Source organism: Pygoscelis adeliae, unplaced genomic scaffold, assembly GCF_000699105.1.
Source record: "Pygoscelis adeliae isolate BGI_AS28 unplaced genomic scaffold, ASM69910v1 Scaffold209, whole genome shotgun sequence".
Lineage (NCBI taxonomy): Eukaryota > Metazoa > Chordata > Aves > Sphenisciformes > Spheniscidae > Pygoscelis > Pygoscelis adeliae.
The window spans coordinates 3,729,648-3,752,354 of NW_008825538.1; the positions used below are offsets into that span (position 1 = coordinate 3,729,648).

Here is a 22,707-nt window from a genome sequence, read left to right on the forward strand (position 1 = left end):
CTCTCCTGCTCCTGTGTTCCTTCTCCAGGCTCTGGGCACCTATTGCATCAAATAGGTTTGATGCACCCTGGCATCAAACTGGTAGGAGTGGGATGGATTGAGGTTCCCCTCCCCCGGCATCTCTAGTTGTATGTCGTCAGAATGTCTAGAGGGGCGAACTGATCAGAGTCATAACTATCGTGAGTGTGTATGCAAGAGTGTGACCTATCAGCCAGACTGTATCACATCCTGAGGGCCATATTCGGGGTGAGATGACACTGTTCTAGGCACACCAAGCCCAGACATGGTCCCATCACTCCACCTTCCATATTTATTTAGTTGGAGTGTTGCACATAAGCAAGGGGCAGACAGAATTTGCTACTGTCTATTAGTATGCTATATATACATGTAATATATACATATATGAGTATGTGCATGAGCAGTCACTACAGAACAGCTGACACGCAGCTGTTTTTCCTGTCCCAAAGCCCTTAGATAACACAAATGTCCATGTCAGCAGTCCCCACTGTCTCACAGAAACATTAGACTTCCCTTTATATTCCTGCTTTAGAGATAATGGGACTTAGTCTGACAGCAGAGGGAGTCAGCAAACCCCGGACTATCTGTTTGATGTGAGGATGACTCAGCTGAAGACCTCACCTTTCTTGTAAAAGGTCTTTCTACCAGCTATTAGAAAGCCTGACAGCAGTAGCTGGGATACATGAAACGACTCTGAGAACATTAATAGAGAGCCTGGCTGGGGCTGCAAACATTGTACCCTTGGTCTGAGTAGAAATCCTGCTTTATGGAGACTTTTAGGGAAGGCTTGAAGGAACGGGTCTTGTGTCTGCAGAAGAAGCAGTGTGGTGGTTAGGAGGCAAGACTGTGAATTAGGACACATGAATTCACACCCCGCTTTATTGCAAAAAACTGGTATGACCTGGAGCATACCTTTGTTCCTCAGTGTGTCTGTAAAACAGAACAAATTGTACTTGCCATGCCCCGGTCCCGAAAGCCATGTGTGGTAGAAGATGTTTGTGTATTTTAAGGTCAATACCTTAGAAGATTTCTTATGTGGCTTTCCTGTACACCTTACTTCAGTCATTATAACATGTAAAATACCTGTAGAAGAGTCCTGTCTGTGGATTGATCCCAGTTTTGCAAGAAGGTCTCTGTTTGTAGTAACAGCGCTCTGCCTTGCTACTACCGCTGAGAAGTTTCTGGACAACTGAAATGTTCCTTTTTATGTTTTTCCTTCTTTTATTCTGTCCTTTGTTTCCCAGTCCATCCATACCAACCTATTACAGTCCTCTGCAAGTGCAGCTCTCAAAGTCACTGCCTGAATTTACAAATGATCAGTAACTGTGGCAGGGACAGGAACCTGAAGCATTATTTTGACTGGATGTGTTGAGGAGTGCTGCTGCGTGGGGTTTGTCTGAGGAAAGCGGCATTGCTAAGCCACAGCCAACCTTACAAGTGGAAAAGCCAGGCACTGCTGTAACAGTGGTAACCCTTTTTGCTTTAGGATTGGCATCCCCATGCCTGGGATGTGTGTGTGAGCATCGCTCAGTCCTACGGAGGTCGCAGTCTTTGATGAAGGAGTACATACACAGATTGCCTATGGGAGTGCTTTTATAGCTCCCTTTATTTCTCTCATATGGCTGTCAGGGATGTACAAAGGCTGAAGAATTAGTTTTGCATCTAGCACAGGCTCTTAATTTTCTCAACAGGAGAGACAGCCACGTCAAACAGACAATAGCAGGCTTATGATAATGAGATGTCAAGTGCTACCCTCAGGTGATGGAACAACCTAACTATGGTCACTCAAGCTGTCCAGCAGTAAAGAGCTGTGGACTCGGGAAGAAATCCTGAGTTTGATCCAGATAAAAAATACTTTCTTGTACTATTTTTGAGGGATTATTTTTAACTCAGACTGATTTGGGAGACCTTCGGGCAGATATGTTTTGAGATCAAGAGGCCAGGAACTGGAAGCTCCTCAAGCCGGCTTTGCTACTGAACAAATGGTGCATGGAAGCACACCCTGGCTTACAACAGTGAGGCAAAGACAAGAGATGGCTCTGTAGGTTGAGGTTACAGGAGTTTAGATGGATCCCATCCCACACAGCCAGATCTGGTGTGGAACTTGGTGTTGCTCAGTTCCAATCCTGTTGTGTGACTGTGTTTAAGAACAGATATGATATCTGAAATAAAGTGATTTGGAAAGACGGGGGGATGGAGAGAGGTCTGTTGTCTTCCCTGCACATATGAGACTGCTGAAACTCAGGTTTGTCGGTATGAAACCCCCCACTCCCCCTGTGAGCATCAGGAGTGGTTCAGGTTCTGGCTTCATGTTTCTTGGGCATGTTTCCAAGTCCACTGAAACCTGTGAAAAGACTCTTCTGACACTGGTGGGCTTTGGCTGTGGCCAAAAGCTGGCTGCAGGACCATGCTGTACTCAGGCTACATTAAATAACTACTCAGCTTGTTTCATTTCCATTGTTGTTATTTTTATAATGTGACTGGTGCCGGTTAGATGAATTTGTGACTCTCTGAATCCCCTCTTGACACAAAGCACTGTGTGAAGAGCTTGGCATTTAGTTAGTAACGACCACATGCAGACACAGCAAAGGTTTATTTTTGCCTGCTGAAGAGTGTCTTATGAGGGCAAGAAATAGAATATGCAAGAGCTGCCTTTGAGACAAGAGGAATTACTCCTTCTTTTCCTCTACCATTTGCTGCCTTTTTTTCCCCTCTACCTTTTGCTGTCTTTGCTGCCTTTCAATGGTGCCCACTATACATTAAGCAGTCCCGCTCGTGCAGATGGCCTTCCGCAGGAGTGGGACTGCTCAGCGTATAGCGGGCTCTAGGTGCTCCAGGTGTATTCACACCTATCCCACAGAAAGACCCTTCTCCTCCTCTTCACACCCAGTCAAAAGCCACACAGACGACATGAAGGGGCAAAGGCTGCTTTTGCCATGATTTGTGTGTGGCTGCCGACCCCACACACAGCACATTACGTGAGGCATCGCCACTGCTCCTGTGAAGCACGTGCACACCTTCCTTTAACACACTCTGAGGAAACATGATGATTGCTCTTCCTCCACGTAGCAGGCCCACCATCTGTCCTCTTTATCTGATCTTTCACTTTTCTCTTAGTTCAGCGTTTCTTGATTTAGTGTCCTGGCACCCTGATGATAGCCTGTGATATTTTAGCTTCGATGCATGTTCCAACCTGTGCTTCTTCCACAGGCAGAACTGCCCCTTTCCTTTGGGAACTGTAAATGTCGTGTGGCTACTCATCGTTATGGAAAACCGGAAGGTCCAGAACAACATTTCCAAATATTTTTCAAGGCAATCCTGTTGTTCTGGCAAATGTCCAGTAACAATTCATATACAGACGTGTCTTTATTAACAGTCGGGGGCTTTTGCATTTCTTAACCTTACAGTATTGCCTTAAAAGCATCCTGGACAGTGCAGATAAAACTTGTTCCCTTGCGATGGCTGGTGAGTGACACATGTGACTTGAGGAGTGGGATACTGGCCACTGTGTCACATAGCTCAATCCCATTGCTGATGCAGACATGTCTCATGGTTGCTGATGTTAGTGGAAACCTCCAGTGTGGGCTAGGCACTGGAGGCCAGCCTTGCTTTTGGGTGAGTCAGTGGGACATATTTCAGCAGCAGGAGATTTGCGTTGCATCACAGGACTGTCAGTGTCCAGAGCTTATGCTGTCTGGGCCAGAGGATCACATATTACAGAGCCACCCTCTGTGTGGCCCAGACTGAGTGCTCTTTCTGCTGAAGCTTACCCCAGGCAGAGATCATTCTGAGCTGGAACGATTTCAAAGCAGAAATGTGCAGTATGCTTTCTGATATTCTCTACTCCTCTGTGCAGGAGACAGTCAAGGCTGTGTCTTGGTTTTGCACTTAAGTGCTGAAGGCTTTGCAGGTAGGGGAGTATCAGCATTCAGGATATGTCTGGATAGCTCAGTCCCCACCAACCAGAAAAACTCCAGAAAGATGTGTGAGAACAGCCCATATGTATATGTTGTATGAGCTCTCAGAGAATAAACCTTCATAAAACTGTGATCAGCTACCTTCTGTGTAAAATCTGAGGCTAAACCCACAGCAGATCTCTTGAGGTTGGTTGAGACTCATCTCTTTTATACAAAGGCCATAGTTTCACGGCAGCATCCAGCCAATGTGAGTCAACACTCCCGTTGAAAGGGTATGACCCGGCTGCTAGCTTCTGCCCCATACCGTCCTTTCCCTTCGACATGTTTAAATCTTATTTATATATGCTGACCCCAGCCAGGGAGCTGTTTCAAGCTAAATGCTGTTCCTTGCTTCCAGGTTGCTCTTGACCTGGGTCAGATCCTGAATCTAGTAGAGAGCAGCAGCACAGACATCAGCAATAGGACAAGGAAGGTGGAGGCCAGAGCGCGAGGGGCAATGGGACACCTGCTTTCAGCAGCAGCACTGGTTTATGCTGGTTTAAAATGACTGTGAAACTGTGGAAGAACTTTCAGTGTCTAAAGTGCAGGATAATCATGACCAAAGAAACCACACAGAGCTCAAACCTTTTTTTTCTCCAAAAGCTTTTTTTATCTGGAGTCATTGATGCCACTGTGAGGATTAAATTGGAAGACTCAAACTGGAAATTATTTCTAGGCTGTTTCCTGGAACACAAGCTGTCCACAAGATGAAGCTGTAAAAGTCACGCTTTTATGAACAGCTGTGAATCACCTGCATTTGCACTGAAGGGTGCAATGCAATTCCCTTGGTTGCTTTCATTCTTATGGCAATTCCACCAAAATATAATTCCTCAGCACGTTCCTGATGTAGGAAGATCAGGGATCTGTGGATAGTTTTCCTTCAGAAGCTGCGTGAATGGCTGCACCAGTGCTTGTAGAAGTCTAAATCTACTGAAAAAAATTCAGGCATGTAGCAATACAAGTTCCAGTATTGTATCCTGTGTTTATTGTCATACAGCATTTTGCACTGTGTTACCCATTGTTTATCCACGCTCCCAGGCCCCTCTAGTCAGGAGTTATTTCTGTTTAGTGATCTGAGAACAGAGCCAGGGAGCTGTACGTAATCCCAGCCTTAACACCCACTAGGCACATAGCCTGGGGTAAGGCACGTTCCTGAGTCTGTGCTCCGTGCTGGTGAATAGAGATCATCGTCTCTTAATGCACATGAAGTCCACCGCAGGATGATACCAAGTGTTTTCTGAGAGATGGCTTAGCCTCATGAGTTCCTAATGCTCAGCTCCTCTTTCAGTGTGCACGTGTTGCTCAGTATGCCGACTCCTCAGAGGTGAGTGCTGGATTTCCTGTGCCCCAATACGCACGCATCCCTTTCAGGCATGACTGTGTTCCCCAGCCTGGCTTGCTCCTGCCGCTCGTACTCACTGGGTTTCCTAACACCAGGGGAACAAACCAGGGGAAGGCCAGGCTGCGAGTGAGTTTGTGAGCTGTGTGTGTGCTGATGGCAAGTATTGCGGTGCTTCTTACCTTACTGACCTGTGTTACCCAAGGCTGGGGATTGTGTCTCCGGAGAAAAACCTCAGTCCTTTCTGTTCTAGAGGATGTACCACTGTTCTTGCTGCACCGGTGTAACTCCTGCCCCTTACCCCCAGTGCTAGTGTAAAACCACAGGGAAACTAGCAAGAGCAAACCTTCCTCAGTCCCAGCCCTGTATTGCTCTGTTCCCTAAGACACGTGTTTCTCTGTTGGTGGAGAGGACGCTTATGTTTGGGATGAGCAGGGTAAATAACAAAGCCCAGTAGCAGACCCTGGTACAATGAAATAGGGTTGAACAGACTCTCCTTGCTTCAGTCTGTGCTAGAGCCATTTTTGAAAAATGTCCCACTGTCCCCAGTCTTGCTTGTGTTTACAAACTTAGGAGTGTAGTGAACGGTTTAGCTGCCGGTGGTCTTTTCAATGCTGCACCAGTTAGCTTGGTTGCTAAGAGCTGAGCTGTATCACTTCTGCATTTTGTCCTAGTGGCATATGAAAGGAGGGTGAGGCCTCTGATGTGGGCATGCCAGAGGATGGGGCTGCCAAGCAGCTTGTCTAGGGAGAAAGAAGAAATCCAGACTGGCAGCATCTCATGTTGGTGGAAGCAAAAGACCTAACTCCTTTACTTCTCATCTCGTGCTTTTTGTTTATTTTGCAGCTGTAATCAACCTGGGGATGGCAGCAGAGGGACTGAAGGATCACAGTGCTGCCTCCGTGCTGCAGCCATCGCTGCAGGCTCATGTCACTTCCAGAGTACTAGGGTGTGCGTTCCCACTGCCTTGCACCTGATGTGCTGTGCAGCCCTGTGCGGCATTAACGTTTGGAGGCTGGTGATCCCAGCCTGACACTGTCTCCTTGCACACCGCATAGGTGGCAAACCAACCCTCGTATTTGGTTTGTCACCCTCCCTGTTGTCCTTTTCCAGTTCTTTGCAGTAGCACATTTGGGGTGTGTGCGCCACTGTGCAGGAGAATGAAGCCTGTTTAAGGTGGTGTTTGTCTAAGCAATCATGAAAGACTTGTATTCACAGTCTATTTTATTAGCACCCTTCTAATTTTAGCCTAAACCGATTTTATGGATTTGACTTCAAAGCGTTATTTATAAAAAGAATCACTGAATCCTTAAGTGCTTAATAGTCATGAGTTAATCTTAGGAAAGTCATTTAATGATGCTAAAGCAGTAATCGGTCCAATATGTTTACAAATTGGGCCCAAAGTCATGTTGATCTGGTTTAAATTGTGTACCCTGTCTTTCAGATTGGCTTGTCTTACTATTTTTTTCCCCCTGACATAATTCAGTCCCTTAGATGATGTCAATAGATATGCTGAGGCTCTATCTCATAGAGGGTTCATTCTGTCTCCACAGGCTGCCCTTTCTCTGTCTCCAAGGCAATAGATGCATTAATGCACTCTCAGACAATGGCCTGCCATTTAAAATGCTCCTTTGTAAGTGCAGCTTTGGTAGCTTAGAGAGCTGACTACGTAATATGAAGGCATTTTCTCAACACCACAAAAAGCAGGCAGAAAAAAGAAGCTAAGTTTGTTTAGCTAGGACTATGTTGTCCTGAACTATTGGCACCCATCTTTCCTTGGTGCAAACTTTTGTGTAGCCAGTTTCAGAGTACAATCGTTAACAGTACTCATTTCCAAAGAATTTATAATCTAAATGGGCAGATAGTCAAGCCTTACCTCAAGCAGGAGTATTAAAGGCTGGTTTAGAGCCATGATACAGCCTTTTTGGCAGGAGGAGTTGCCTTAATGCTCTTGCAGGTGAAACTCAATTGTTTCTCTCTCTGGCTGACTCATAGGAGCCCCCACAGCTCTTAGGAGAGTACAGGCTGGTGGGAGCAAAAGTCTGCCCATCCCGCTCCCTGTGATGGGAAGGTCCCATCCCCCCAGATGATATCCTGAGGGAAGGTTTCATGAGGATGTGGCCTGCAGGTGCCATGGAGTGTGCGTTTATGCAGAGACTGAAGGCCAGGGTGAGTGCAGCATGAGCTCACCCTGTACGGGAGCAGATCCGTCACTTGTCAGCGGTGGTGGGCTCCTCTGCCACTGAAGCTGTTTGCTTCACAGAAGAGGTCCTGCCTGCCCACTTGGCTCACTCCAGCTGGCCTTGTGGTCTGCACATGACACAAGCATTGACACAATTCAGGACATTCATCCTCCTTCGCTCTGGGCAGCATCACTAAATGCAAGTGTGTTCCACTATATGTACTCCAGCGTGTCTTCTTGACAGCTTCTGTGTCAGCTCTTCTTGCTCTTGTTCAGTGGCAGGCCTTTGCTGGCAAAACTCCTCCCAGGTCTTTACACAAGTTTCTGATTTATCTCTTCTGTGTTCACGGCCTGTGGAAAGTCAGGCTGCAGCATTAAGGAACAACGGTACAATTACGTAAGAGCTCTTCTTCCTCTTCGGGAAGGACGGAGTGAAAATCTCCAGGGATATCTGTTTGTCTTTTGGCAGTGCCTGGTAAATGCTTACATGCATTAAATAAGCTTGCTTGGAACTGGCATTTACGAAGTAACAAATACTATGTTTGGTGGTATTCTCTCAACTAACGTCTCTTAGGTGCTGTGGCATGGTTGAGAGGGAGGAACAATTTTAATCCTTGCAGAGAATAAATATATCTAGCAGATATTGAAGAATCAGCTGTATATCAGAACTGTTGTGGCTGCATGTATTTGAGGGGGTATTTAATACTAAAATGCTGATCAGGAGCCTTAGGCAATGTAAGAAATGCGCAAGGACGTTAGTGATGAATGGGACTGTTGTTTGAGGGTGCACTGCAGGGTTGTGCTCCATAGTGGTGACTGATACAGTAATGTACGCCTTAAAAACTACAGCTCAGCAGTGACTGACGGTCAGCCTAGCCAACATGTTCAGTCAGCCATCCACAAGGTGTTGCAGCATAAAGCCAGCCCCTGGAGTTTTCCCAATAAAATAGTTGGATCTCTTCCTATGTGTGGTTGTCACCCTGAAGACAAGGTGACAGATCACACACAATCAGCAGTACAGCTCAACGAGGACCTTAATGGGACGTTCACTTAATTGTGTTTTAAACAAATCACCTTATTGGTATATTAGGTGTATCCAACCCCTTCTTTGTGGTATACTACAAATTGCACATGAGATTATTACAGTGGAGAGTTCTCTTAAAAAACGAATTGACTTTGCATCAAGGGGGCTGTTCATATATCTCTGAACTCATTCAATTAAATGGTGTAGGTGGTTTCATTTCTGTTCTTAGCCGGTTTTGCTTCCAGCTCTTGTGCTGGGGATTTACAGAATTTTTAACCTTTCTCTCATTGAACTTAAAGAACAAAAGACAACTTTCCGTTGCTCTAGGCATTTTGTTCCTTAGAACTTCCCTTTACTAAATATTGAATCAAATTTTTACACGGATGATTTGCATCACTTTGCAAGACTACCTCTGAATGATAATTTGGGAGTTTCTCTTGGTATTTCAAAATACTTTCATAGTTATTTTGGTTATTTCAGGGAAGGAAAAATTTTCTTAGAAAATCAGTAGGTTCTTTAAGTACATTTGCATTTTAGCAACAGAAAGTTAAAACATTCATTATTATTTAATAAACTCCAGTTGAACCACAGATATTATGAAAGCGAAGATGAAGATTTCTGTGCTCTGAAACAATGTTCCTTCCCCCTCTACACCCAAATGTTTTCCCCTAACAGTTTATTCTTTCCTTTTCTCTATGTAAATATTATGGGACTCTGATGTAAGTGTTACAGATTGCATGAGTTTTCTTCTGAGGTGTTTGGAATAGACTAGCACTTAACAACTTAATCATTTGTGGGATGTGTTTTCATTAACGGATGACTTTGTTGATGTGATTAGACTTGTTTGCTTTGGTTGCACTTGACTTCAGCTTTGGAAAGGATGTCTGCCTCTGTTTTGTCGCTCCTGAGCAGTGTGCGCTGGTGGAGTTGGCTGCTCCTAACTTCCTGGTTTGGCAATGAAAACTGTTGGGGAAATACATGACTTGGGTCAATGTCTTTTGGAAATGATCGCAAATTTGTCTTTGTTGCAGGGAAAAGAAGCTGATCGCCATCGTATAATAAATATCTGCTCTCTTGCTCTTACTAAGTGGTGTGCAAACCTCCTTATATGAATTATCCCCTGGAAAGGCTTAGTTCTGGGGTGACTTTATCTTCCACTACAATAATACAATACCTTGCTCCTGGTTCGTGTAGTCTGTGACTGTGGTTTTCCACATTCCATTCCACATTTCCATTGCTCCCGAAGAATTACAGTGACAGGAGAAAGAAGTATTGCCTGGGAAAATAAGGGGGGGGTCCAGCTTCTCTCAAAGGTATTGGGGTGCCTGATTCCCACTGTAACTGTATTTAAGTATCCAAATGTTTCAGAGGATCTAGATCAAAGTCCTTTGCTCCTCTGTAATTAGAGTGGGCCAGGCCCTCACCTCTGTTGTACTCATGAAAATCCATAGGAGTTATTCTGGATTTAAGCAGCAGCATAGATCAGAGCCTGAATCAAAGCAATTGCTGAAAAAACAGCCTGCTACTGAATCCCATTTGTTGCTGTAGAAAGAGTTTTGCAAGTGAGATTTTTTTAGCCTATGTAGAATCACAGAGATTAAAGATGACGACGATCTGGCCTTACATTCCCTTGTCCATGCTGGGTTGTTCCCCGTGGTGCATTTAATAGCTTAGATCCCAACCCTGTCTACTTTAACTTGGAATATGCCCAGCTTCAGGACTTCCCCCACGTGTTGGTTGTATCGCTTCCCTTTGAAGGAATTATATAGGATGATAGGAACTGGAATTAAGGGGTCCCTTTCCTTAGGCTGTTCACAGTCAGATTCTGTCTTGCCTTAGTGAAGAGAAGAGTGTAATCTGGTCTGGATACTGAAAAGACGTTTGCAAGAGGCAGCAGCAGCTTTAGCCCTGGCACAACAGCCAGTTTCCCGTTTCTGCAGCGATTCTGCCCCTTCACGCAAAGGTGTGGAGCCATAAATGTAAGAGGTGGAGACACCCGAAATACAGCCCACTCTGAGGTGGGCAGTGAGAGTCTCCCAAAGATGAGAGAGCCAGGGGAGATGTCTGGTGTATGGTCCATGCTTTTAGGCAGCCACCTCCTGGCTGTGACATGGTCCCTGGAACTGTCAGCTACTTCCCTGGAGCAGCACACGCTGCTGGCTCTGCCACTTTGGGGACATCTGATAGTGGCCTGAGGCCCCACAGCCCCAGATCCTAAAGACGGCTCTTCGGAACACACAGGAGGTCACCGAGGCCAAGTGCTGTCCTCGAGAAGCCTGTGCCAGCCCTGACAACATGTTTTGCTCCTCAGTCTTCACCTTCTCCAGAAACAAACCTTGGTGTCCCAGAACCCATCCATTCACTTTAAGCCTCCATCTCTTTTCTCACTAATTTTTCACGTGTGCTTATTATTCTGGTTAATCCCCTGCTTTACCTTTTCTCCTGCAGAGGACTCACCCTCTTGGTGTAGGAAAATTAGTTTTTTATCCTGTCATCAGTCTATTCACAAAAAAACCCAACTTCAGAGTTGGCATTCACGCAGCAGCCCTTTGGAGATGAGTTGCCTCCAGTCCCACAAGAGCGTAATGCTTCCACAAACGTGGGACAAAGTCTGGCACCCCAGATCAATACGAGGTTGGGATTGCCCACAATACAGTTGTCCTTCCCGAGGCAGGATGGGCAGGGAATCCTCCCTTCTCGTTCCAGGTCTTAAAAAAAGGGCCCTGTGTATTCAGGATCTGCTCTTGTCAGTGGTCAGAAATGTAGTGGAAAGGCCTGGGATAGGGACCCGCTTCTTCCTTTTTCCAGTTCAGTGAGGCTGAAGCAAAACTGGTTCTCATTTGGCTGGTTTTCAGTGCCTCATTCACAATGAGATGGAGCGGGGGAGAAGAGGGCCTCAGCCCAACTTCCAGTGGACTTTACAGACCTCTCTGCTGCGGGGCTCAAAGCAGTATGTGCCAGCTTGGAGGCTGAGCTTTCCTCTTCATCTTCATGGAAGCAGCTCCAAGACATGGATATGACGCTCAGGCCGATGGGGAGAACGGAAGAGCCTGCAGGAGGCTGTGCCTCTGCTGTGCCTGTCATGGAGATGGGCAAAGCAGGTGGCAGAGCTGCCTGGATATCCTTTTCACCCAGCACCCAATTCAAGAGAGAGAATAATATCGGAGAAAGCAACATATGCTCGAAAAGCATGGGATTCCCAGGAGTGTTATCAGGGCTGACAGTTCTTTCTGTCTCCTTCTGCGGTGGAGCGGCTGGCTGTAGGAGAAAGGGAGCAGGGCCCATTTGCTTAATCCTGTATGCTCTCAGCTTCAGCAGCCAGCATCTCTGCAGTCTGGTCACTGAATGCTCTAACTCGTTCTCCGACACCCCTCTGTCCTGCCCCCTTTGAAGTCCTCTTTTTCCCAGGCAAAGCCGTTGTCTCCTCACAGCAGCACATGGCTGGGGGTGTGTCATTGGGCCAGCCTGCAGTCCACATCTGAGGGACCTCTGGGGAAGAGGGCAGCTGGGAGCAGTCATACGAATTGGTGTTGGGGGCGGTACTTAGCCTCCAGGCTGCAGATTTGGGTATGTTTGATTCAGGCTTTGCTCAAGCTCTGAACAAACAGCATTAAAACCAAACTTGACTGCATTTTTCATTGGCTTAGAGAGGCACAAGGACCAACTCCCACACCCAAGATGACCCAAGCTAGGTTCCTCCTGAATATCTCACTTCCCAAGTGGAAGGATAAAATAGTAATTAAAATAAAATATTCCTGGATGGATTTGCTGTGTGGTCTAGAAAACATTTAATTCTCCCCACAAGGTAGTCTTAACACGACAGTCATATATAGAAAAAAAAATTCAGCATTATCCTGGGCCTCTCTGCAACATGACTATCAGCATTTTCAGTACTGCAGGGAAGAAGTCGACTTCCGACTCTTCCTGGAAACCTGCGATGGTGTCTTCCAGCCTGCCCATGCAAAAGGTGATAAAGGGGTAGAAACATAGGGTCAGTGGCCAGAGGATGGTGTGCACCGCTCTCTTGAGCAACAGCCGCATCCTGTGGGCTGAACACGGGGGCTGAGAGCATTTAGCTGCTGACCTGAATTTGGCACCGGAGAGAGCCCCAGTGACCTGCTCCTGACTTACGGTGTTGCTGTAGCCAAATCACTTCCCCTTTGTCTCTCCGTTACCCAATTGAAAGAGCTGTTGGAGAATTCAGTTCTTTTGCGCTTCAAGGATCTAAATGGATTAGTAAGTATTAGATGTTTAAGAATCCTCTTTGGTTTTAGTCTTTGGGTTTTAGTCTTTGGTCCAGCAGAGTTTTACAGTCAGGCTGAGACAAGAAGCACAGAGCATTATTTCTATGTATGCTTATACAACAGTCTAAGTATAGGGCCAGTAATTGTGGTTAATGCTATCTAAACAGCAAACACTTCCACTCCTGACATGTTTCAGAATGAAAAAAGCCTATCAGTCAAGCAAAGAAAGCTCCAGTCCTGCTGATAAGAAACTGTCTGTGGAGATGCAGAAAGCTTGGTCACTCTGGGTGTCCTTTGCTGTACCTCTTGCTTTGGACTGGCCATTCAAAATACCATCTTGCTTCACTGTCTGGATTTAAGGCAGCAAATGGATTGTGTTGTGCAACATGACCAGTCCCACAAAGATCTTGCCATAAGTTACAAGGTTAAGAACCACCAAGCAGGCGTTAGTGGTCTGTAGTCACGGGGCCATAATCTGCCTTCAGATCCATCACTGGAGTTAATGCTCCATCAGATTTACTCCAGAGTGACAGAAGAGAGACTTTTCCCTGCTCTGGTCTTGCAGCAGCACACCCACTTGCTGAGGGTCCATTCAATGCCTGTTGAAGCTTTTGGTTAACTTCGGTGAATCTCAGACTGGGTGCTCGGCTTGAGCTCTCTCAGCTTCAAGTCAATTAGTGCTGCCATGCTTCATACTTCTGCATCCCAGACAGCTCTGTCCGTACTGTCCAGAGGGCTTCAACACTCATTTGGTGTCTTCTAGAGGACACTCTTTACACGCTTTCTGGAAGCAGTATATGCAGGAACTATGGATGAATCAACGATTCAAGAAATCAGCTATTTTATTTATGCCTGAGCCAAACAAAAAAAATCTCTTTCTAGCGTCAATGTCCAGAACATCAGAGGCTGTGAATTTAGTCTCAATTCTATGTAAAATAATCCAAATAGAGCTTGTAATGGCTTCGTAAACAAGAGCCTTTGATTTCTAACCTCACAGCTGCTATTACTAGTGTATGATGTGTGAACCTTCTGTCTATTAATCCCTGGAAGATGCATGGCTTTGCAGTGATGTGGCATTTGGTAGAGTGTGAATCAAACCATCACTGATTTCCTCATCATTTGTCTTCACGTTTAGACTGTAAATGGCCGTGTTAAATAGGTGTGGACAATAAGTATGAAAAGCCACCTGAGGCAAACTGTGAAATAAAAGGCTCTGTGTTCTCAGATGATGAAGAGAACTATTCATTGGATTGTGCATCCATGAACAAAAGGCCCAAAAAGAAGGATCAACCCCTTGAGGTACTTCCATATTGTCAAGGCTCCTCCTTCTGTGACATTCCTTGAATCTTCAACTGAATGAACATCTCTCTCTGGTCTAAAAACACTAACTCCAACAATACATTTCTGGTCTTTCAGGGGTGGGTCTTGCTATGGGTTCACTCACTTAGCTGCATGTGTGGATTTCCTGAAAGAAGTCTGAATTACTGCCTGTGGAGATAATGGTTATATGGGCCTTCAGAGTTGGATCTGAATTGCGAAACTTGTATCTAGCTCTAAACCACGTGCTAATGTGGAGGTATTTGGGTGAGAGGATTAGGGTATCAACTGCTAGTTGATTTTTCATGTCTGTAGAGGAAAATACATTCTCGCCCCCGAGGCAGGTTATGGTGAGAACAGCCAGCACCCACAGCCAGAGCCCTCACAGTTCAGAGCCCAGTCCCGCTCGCTTGAGTTCGCACCTAGGCAAACCCCACCGAAACCAGTGGCAGTTCTTCCTTCATGACTTCAATAGGTTTTTGAATCAGGCACTGTATTAACAAGTATGCTTTAAGTTGCTTCACAGAAACAGAAGAACTAAAGGAGACGCAGATCTCACACTGTGGTTTTCCAAAAGCAATTTTAGCAACATTTTGTTGTGGAGGAAATAAAACCTCCATGGGAGATGCTGTAGGCAAAGACTCCTTCCAGATCTGGGCAGGGGGGATGGAGCCACAGCCAGCAGCTCTCAGATCCGAGCTGGGAGATCTCCACTATGGGGGAGCTGGGTTTGTTCCACCCTCCCCTTGGCTCAGTGTGAGGGAGCTGGAGCAGTGTGGTTTGGCAAGCAGCTGTGTGACCTTGTGGTGGGTCGTCCTACCTCTGGGGGGATCTCAGCAAAAGCTGGGCTGCTCTGTTCTTACCGTGGAAAGGTGCAGCCTCTGTAGCTACTCTCAGAGCTGTCAAGTGGCCTCCTAGAGGAGGCAGAGCTATTCATTCCTGATTTAAGAGTCTTCACTGGGCAGTTAATGGCTGCTTTGCTTTAAGAGCCATCAAAGAGCAGCCTTCTCCCAGGCTGCAGGAGATACTGCTGTAGTTGTCAGGCTGTGTCCCTGAGCTCCTGGTTTACAGACAGCGACTCTGAGCCAGCAGCTATGGAGTCTGGGGTGGTGTGGGATCCCTGCCTGCCATACACAGCAGCTTTCTTCCTCGGCTTTTCTCCTCCAGCTGTGCCTTTCTGGATGCAGCCATCCCATCCAGCTCTGTTCGGCTTTTGGGGATTCACAGTGGGGACTTGGGGTAAAATTTTGGGCTTGGAAGATGGGGTGGGGTGTTGGATTAACCCCATCTCTGCAAAAAACTACCTTGGTTTATGGGCAAGCTGGAAGAGGTGGAGATTTAGATGGAGTCTAAACAAAACCTCACTGCACTGCAGTTCCTTATCTGTATGAATATTTATACCTTGCTGCATCACCGGAATGTGAAAACACAGCATGATCTTGGGTTGGAAAGTCCTATAAAATAGAAATGACAAAGTCCTCACGAATGGTAAGACTGTGTCGTAGTCTTACAGGTAAATAGGTTGATGCTGTTAAAGAAAATAAAGCTTTGGATATTTACATAAATGGAGTAGAAGAGCTTACCAGGCCTTGCAGTGTTACGTGATGCTATGACAGGCCTCCACGCTGAGAATTTGTCCTCCTCCGCAACATCTGGTAACCATTTCTTTTTGTGAAGCTCGCAAGACACAATGCTATGCCAAAGCTCTTCTGAGAGAAGTATGCAGTGCAGATTAGGTTTGGGTTTTTTTTGTTTGCTAGTCTAACTAATTTCTGTCTCAGTCTGGAGAACGGGGTTGATCACAGTAAACCAATTTCATGGAGTTGGTCTGGCTCCTCCTGGGCATTCAGGGCTCCTCTCTGCATCAGCTGACTGCAAGACAGAATTGCCGTAGTTGGCTTCTAAAAAAATTCCAACGGATTGTGTCTGGCCTGTCTACCAAGCGAGGGGCCGATCTTTTAAAAGAGCTCTGCCTTGTGAGAATTAGAGGTCCAGTGTGTTTCACCTTGGGGACCCCTTCGGCTTCGTAATGCCCCAACGAGGTGTACCCTCAGAGGGGCCGTGGCTGGGCTGAACAGTGCAGGGTGGGCTGGGAGACACCAGAGCTGGCTTTCTGCCACCAGTTTGCTCTCTTGATCCAAGAGCTGCTGTAAATGGCACCAATTTGTCCTGGCTCCTTTGACTGTTATGTTCTTAGCAATCTTTAGCCACACCTCTAACCAAGCGCCAGAGGGGAAGGTGTTGGTGTAACCTGGGTAAAGGACTACAACAGGTTTCTTAAATGGGTTAGTCTTCAGCTGGTCATTCATTAATGATCTTCAGGGCCAAGATCTGCTTCTCCGTTACTTCTTGCCTGGAGCGGGATCATTGTCACAGAGGTGCCACAAAGATGGGTGAGTTTTAAGGAAAGAAAAAACATTTCCTATTATGCCACTGAAGTTTTCTCTTGCTTTTCTGCAGGCACCGCCTAGGACCCTTAGACCTCGCTTCAGGAAGAAAAGTACCTCGTCCTCTGCCACTGAAACAATGTGAGTGCAATGAGCCAATAGCACCAAGATCCACAGAATGTCTCTCTTCTGCCTTAAAGAGCTACTCGTTAATGATGTAGGAAACAGCAGTGGGATGGATGTGCTTTGATGTACAGCATTGTAGACATGGCCTTTCTCTCTCCTCTCTCTGTATCCTTCCGTTACACGCTTCTTGCATTTGTCCGTGACATGGGTAGGACAGTCTGGCAGACACGTGCAGGCTAAGAGTCCTTGTTCCGTTTGCAGAGTGTACACCCACTCACGCTAATCCTGTAAGGCTGTACATTTACAATTCTCATTTGTGTCTGCATAGCTCTAGCTCTGTGAATGCACAGCGGAAAGAAAAATAATCAGTTACTCATGATACATTGACAGTGTATTTATTTATGGCTTTATCATTAATGAAGTGGATTTGCAGAAGCCATGGGTTTCTCTTTCCTCCCTTCCTCCTCAAGACTGAATGATGTAACAAATGTCAGAGTACTTTGACTGTACAAAACGTCCAAGATTCATTAGCAAAAGCTGAGCTGCAACTGTTTCTCTTTCTGCAAGAAAATCGTGTGTATTCTGAGAAAATAATTGTACTAAAAACCATAGAGACAGAACCACTTACAGAGGACGAGGAAGAGACATGCAAGAGAAAATAAATGGTTTCAACGATGTAATGAAGGGGGAGTCTTAATTTTGATCAGCCTGAGCCAGGAGAGTATTGTGTGGAAAATGATGGCGGCTAGAAGAACTAGATCGTATCGCTTGTGGCAAATGTTCTACTGCCAGTTTTAAAGTGTGAGCAAGCCAGACTTGTACTAGCTGCAGCAGCAGAAGTTAGAATCACTTTAGTGACGCACTTCCAGGAGAAAACTCACCTTTCTCCCCTGCCTGCAGTAGTGTCAGTCCCAGCGCTCTGCTTTCCTGGTGAGGTGCTGCTGTTTTACTTGCACGAGCAGAGCAGGGCGCTGGGCCTGAGCTGCTTTTTTGAAGCCTGGAGTTTCACCTGTAGCATGGAGTTTGGTTAGAACCACAAGAACCAGATGGAGTGGTGTATTTGTATCCATATATAAATGAGAAATATAAAAGAAGAGGAAGACGTGGTAGGGTTTGTGTATTTGTGCTTCAAGTTGGTGTCTCTTGTAAGTGTTGAGCATGTGAGATTCACACAGAAGTTAATTACGTGACCCTTTGTGTTTGCTCTTGGACCTGTCACATAGACTAGAAAAGCATTTAGCATTACATAGAACGTGCCATCACTAATGGATCAGTACACGGGCTTGATGATGAACAGTACCGTTCATCTAGTTCAGGTGCAGCAGTCCAGGATGCCAACAGCCGGCTGGAGCGTATCAGGCTCAGAGGCAAATGTGAAGCGGCCTTTGAAACCTTTTCTCTGCTGGATGTGCATCGATATCCCAGCTGTCCCTGTCTGATGGATCCCTGAGGATTCCCCCAGAGCTTCCTACATATGTGGGGAAGAGAGGAATAAATTATGCGCCCGCACAAATGTTTGTCTGACCTGGCTAGGAAGTGGAAAAAGCAAGCAGGTATTTCCTGTGTCTGCCACAACATTTGGCCTCATTACCTGAGAATTTTATTTCCTTTATGTGTGCTAATTCAATCCTATTTTGCAATGGGCAAGAAGGAAAAAGCCCTCAGAAAGTAAATTGAAATAAACCCAAGAAACCTGTCTAAATAGCAGTTACAGAAGAGTCAGTCCTTGGAAGATACTCAGCAAAAGCTTTGAGGAGCTAAGCTGGTGTGTTTTATTTTTAAGCAGCTTTAGAGTTTATTTGATTTCTTTTGGCAAACATTAAAAAGTAATAGAAAAACTGCCTGCAGTGTTAGCAGAAAATAAAATCCTGTTGCAAGCAAGCTATGTTTCCCTGCTCTGCAACGGGCTGCCATAAGATAAAAAAGCAGCCGGCAAGTTTGCACTCATTTATGCCAAAAACCCCCGACAACATAGAGCTACATAACACCTGACAAATTCTATTCTCAGGCACGCTGTATTAACATTGATTCTCACTAAAATTATTAAATGTGCGTCTAATCTGCTGTTTCACTGTAAACTTGACTGTTTAGCATTTCTAAGTGCTGAGGTGAAATTGTTGACAAGGGAGTTGCCTTATATCTCTCAAAACATTCACTGTATAAATGAGAAAAATAAACCTTTTCATATCTCTGGCAAAAATGTATTACTTCATCAAGCGAGCTGTATATTTGTGTATAGCTAGACAAGAAATGTGGATGCCTACCCACGTCCACTTAGTGCTGTAGTGTTCTGTATACAGAAGAGAACGGTCATTTGCTTTGGATTCCCCATCTTCCACACACAGGTTGTTTACAGGTGTTGCCCCAAGTCTGTCGTTCCACTCTTTGGCTACTTGCGTTCATTCCGAACAAACGCCAGACACGACGGCCTTCGTGGCGGTTTTTCTCTCGAGCCCCTACCGAGGAACAGGCCCGATTCAGCGAGCCGCCTCCCTGCGCTGATGCTGACCCCTCCTGGCAAACGGGAGTTCGCAGACTCGAGCGAAGGGAGGACACATGCGTGGTGGCTTCTCAGGCGTGGGTCGATGCGGAGCCATTCTCGGCTTCCTCCCAGCCCAGGCTCTGAGGGTGCAAGCCGGCTAACCGCTTGCAGATTACTCCCAGAAGTAAGCAATCCTTCAGCTGATGGTTTAAAATAGCAACAGATCTGGCTTGAGTAAGAAAAGCCCTGTCATAGGGGCCTTTCAGGCAGCCGTCCTCTACAATCAGTCCTGTAGGGCGGGCAGGCACCTCCCGACTTCTCCGAGATGGCCTGGAGAGCGTAACCCTGAAAGAAACAGGCCAGCCCTAGAGAATACAGCCTTTAACCAGCACAAGGCTCAAGTGAAATGCGCGTTATTTTGAGCAAGTAAAGTTGAGGCTGAGGGGAAGGAAACTGCAGCTGAAGATGGTCCATGGTAAACAGGCCTGTGAATTACCTCACCCATTTACCATAAATTCACCTCAATTGTGAAGAGAATAAGCTCGAGGAGGTCAGCACAGTCCTCCACGCCTCCCTTCTTGTTGTAGGGGCCAGTGTCAGCGCAGTTACAGCAATTGCTGAATCAGGATCACATCAAATAAATACAGACCAGACAGGCTTCATGTGTATCACTGACACCTCGGAATTAATCCCATGCTAACCTGAATTGTTTAAGTGCAAACCCAGCATAGAAGGAAAGGAGAATCGGGTTATTTATTCCTAATGAGAGGGAGAAAGCTGCTTGGAGAGATGCGATGCTCCCTAGCCTCACGTAAACAACCTGCTGCCTCCAGCTGCTCTCTGGAGTGTTCTCCTGTACTTGTACCTGTGACCGAATGCTCGCTGATCACAGTCTCGTTTTCGCTCTTTGTTTCGGGTACCCATTTTGCATCTAGCACCGTATCTGAAATAGCAGAGAACACTACGTTGGGATTTGCATTTAGACAAACTATTTGAGGATCGTAATTGTGCCCTTCACGTGAGTGATTTCTTTCCTGTCATCCGTAGAAAAGATCTGTGATGAAATGGTACACTTAACGCCTCACAAGGATGGCCATTACAACAGTATTCCAAAGGTTGATGTTTTGTTGGTTTTGTTATACTGCTTGATCTACATCTTGAATAAAGTCTTAATCTTTTCTTTAAAAAAAAAAAAAGAAAAAAAAAGAAAACATCTTTAGTCTGTTCAATGTATCTGGCAGGCCAGAATAATTACTTTGATGGCTGTATTATTTTTATCTCAATTCTGGCTGACTGTATATAGATGTATTCACTAAGTGCTGCATGTCCTTCAGAACTTCTGTATTATGAACTGGAAAAGAAAATACAGCTACTGAACACTCTGAGTAACTGGTGAATTCATTGAAACGCTACAGCCTTGAACGGCAAACCATCTCTTGCTATACAGGTGGCTCTGGAGCTGATAACCAGGGACTACCTGCTTAATAATGGGTTAATTATAAATGAACATTTTGAAGCTACTGCTAGAAGCAACTGCTTTTCACACGCTTGCTGGAGTATCAGCTTTGTAGAGAAAACCTCCGAGCTAGCCCTCAGCGAAACCAGAGACGACTTGCATTGTACGCTCCAAAAGGACCCTGTAATCAGCCCCTGGTTTTGTCCCATATATACATGTGATCAGAGGTACGCAGCGTGAGGTGTAATGAGGCTTACAGAACGGATAAAAAAAAAAAACAACTCAGAATTGACTGCTTGAGGACGTAGCATAGGACCCAAAGAACATATTCTACTACTCAAAAACCAACACAGAATACAAAATGCGAGTCCTGTAATGAAATCTGGTGGCCAATACATTTTTACATCGGTTATAAAAACTGCACGTAGCCATGAAACGCTGTTTTTTTCTCTATGCTCTCTAGCATGGAGACATGGCCACAGTTTATCCGGCACAGTGACAGGCAACAATACTGGAACAGACCCTGCTCTCCTTTCTCCCCTTCCCCAAGCAGACTCCATTCAGTGAGCTACCACTAAGTCTGGACGCAGCAAAATATATCCTGGGGTTATTTAAACGTGTTTCTTTTAAAAATTTCAAGATTAAGTATGTTGAATTGTTCACTTTTGGTGATGTCTAGACTGTATTCACCCATGTTACACACAATCACGTGAAACCAACAGACGTTCAGGTTGACGTAGGTGACCAGCTTGACCTCTGCTAAGTAAAATAAGAATTGCAGCCCAAGACAATCTTGAATATTCCTTTATTTTGGGCATCAATACCCATAATTCTGATCAGATGATATGCATATGTTGATTTAGAAAAGTAACAGGTATTACAGATTTATGTTCTAAAATTGAGACCATACCAGATGTACCACTGCCTTTTTCCTAGAGAGATGCAAAAATGAAACCAAGATTTCTACACACGAAGATTCGTGCGATCGTGATACTTCTGGTAGGGATCATCAACGTACCAATTTCTTCTTTTCCAGAAAGAAGTGGTCATTTTATCAAGGAGTTTACATTGTGTTCTAGTGCACAACACCAGCTCTCTCAAACGCTTCTTCTGGGCAGCTGACTTTTTCCACAGTTTCTTCTTATAACCGGCCTGTCAGAAGAAAATACACAAAAGGCTTTTAAGTGGGTCGCTGCAAATACACATGCGCAGCAATACTGATAAGCAAACCAGGACAAATTCCCCACTTTCAGGAAGATGGGAGTCTCTGGAGCTTTTTTTTAATTTCCATACTAGCTGCTGCCCTCTAACGGAAGGAGAGCAATTAGCCCACTGACTGAAAACATGCTTTTATTACAAAAAAAGGAAAAAAAAAAAGTCTTACCTTTCTCCTAACCCAAAGGCCATTGTGCAGCCGGAGAAACCTTTTGATGACAGCTTTCACACTTTTCCTTTTTCCATTCCGCAAGCTGCAGTAAGTGAGGGTCCTCGCTGGCTGTTGGAGTATACTTGGAAGTAGAGATGTGACACTAAAAAAAAACAAAACAAAACAAACCACCCCCAAAACAGGGAAAAAATAGAAGAGGAAGGAAACATCTTTTTCTAGAAGTAATCACTGGCTTTTTCACATAAAGAGAGATCAGAAGCGGCTGTGACTTGTCTGAAGGAGGATCACAGGAACTCGCATTGCAGCACACCACTTGATGAGCGCCCAGGGATGGGCACCAGCTGCAGAGCTGAACCCTAGCTGACATTAACCTCAAGGTCATTATTCCACACAGCTTTTTCATCCCACAGGAGTGGCTGAACACCCAAGAGCAAACACTCAACCGCTACTGGCATTCAGAAATTACTCCGAGAACGTTAACGACCAGCAAGAGCAGCAGTGCCGATCAGAACAACGAGGCTTTTTATAAAGCCCGCGCCTGCACAGCATATTCCGGTTTACATCCTGCTTCACGCATTATGCTGAGCAGAAGCGGGAGACTTAGGGCTAAAACAGACCCGTCTGCTAGAGCAAGAGCAGCCCAAGAAGCTCCTCAGACGAAGAGGTTTAGGTAAACCTCCTTTTAACCTTTTTTTCCCAGAAAGAGCCGCGCCGGCTGTACCTGCTGAGGACGGAGGGGCTGCCTCCCCCGGGCAGGTTCCCCGAGGGCAGCCGCGGTTTCCAGAGCGG

General features: G+C 45.7%; 2 protein-coding genes across 7 annotated transcripts in view; one reads left to right on the forward strand and one right to left on the reverse strand.

The window, feature by feature from the left end:
• REEP1 (receptor accessory protein 1) overlaps window positions 1–20,460 on the forward strand; it is a 75,031-nt gene extending 54,571 nt beyond the window's left edge. For 4 of the 6 annotated variants that reach the window (XM_009331885.1, XM_009331880.1, XM_009331881.1 and 1 more), the window contains 4 exons: window positions 5,263–5,298; window positions 13,923–14,062; window positions 16,541–16,608; window positions 18,939–20,460. In XM_009331885.1, coding sequence (XP_009330160.1) covers window positions 5,263–5,298; window positions 13,923–14,062; window positions 16,541–16,608; window positions 18,939–19,095 — 401 coding nt within the window. In that variant the 3' untranslated portion in view covers window positions 19,096–20,460. The remainder of the gene's footprint in view (window positions 1–5,262; window positions 5,299–13,922; window positions 14,063–16,540; window positions 16,609–18,938) is intronic. The other 2 variants (XM_009331883.1, XM_009331884.1) reach the window with 2 other exon arrangements.
• An 855-nt stretch (window positions 20,461–21,315) lies between these two features.
• Window positions 21,316–22,707, reverse strand: MRPL35 (mitochondrial ribosomal protein L35; the record flags this gene model as incomplete). Its single annotated transcript, XM_009331905.1, has 3 exons — window positions 21,316–21,683; window positions 21,916–22,060; window positions 22,640–22,707. Coding segments are annotated over 3 exons (402 nt in total), but the record flags the coding sequence as incomplete, so codon positions are not given.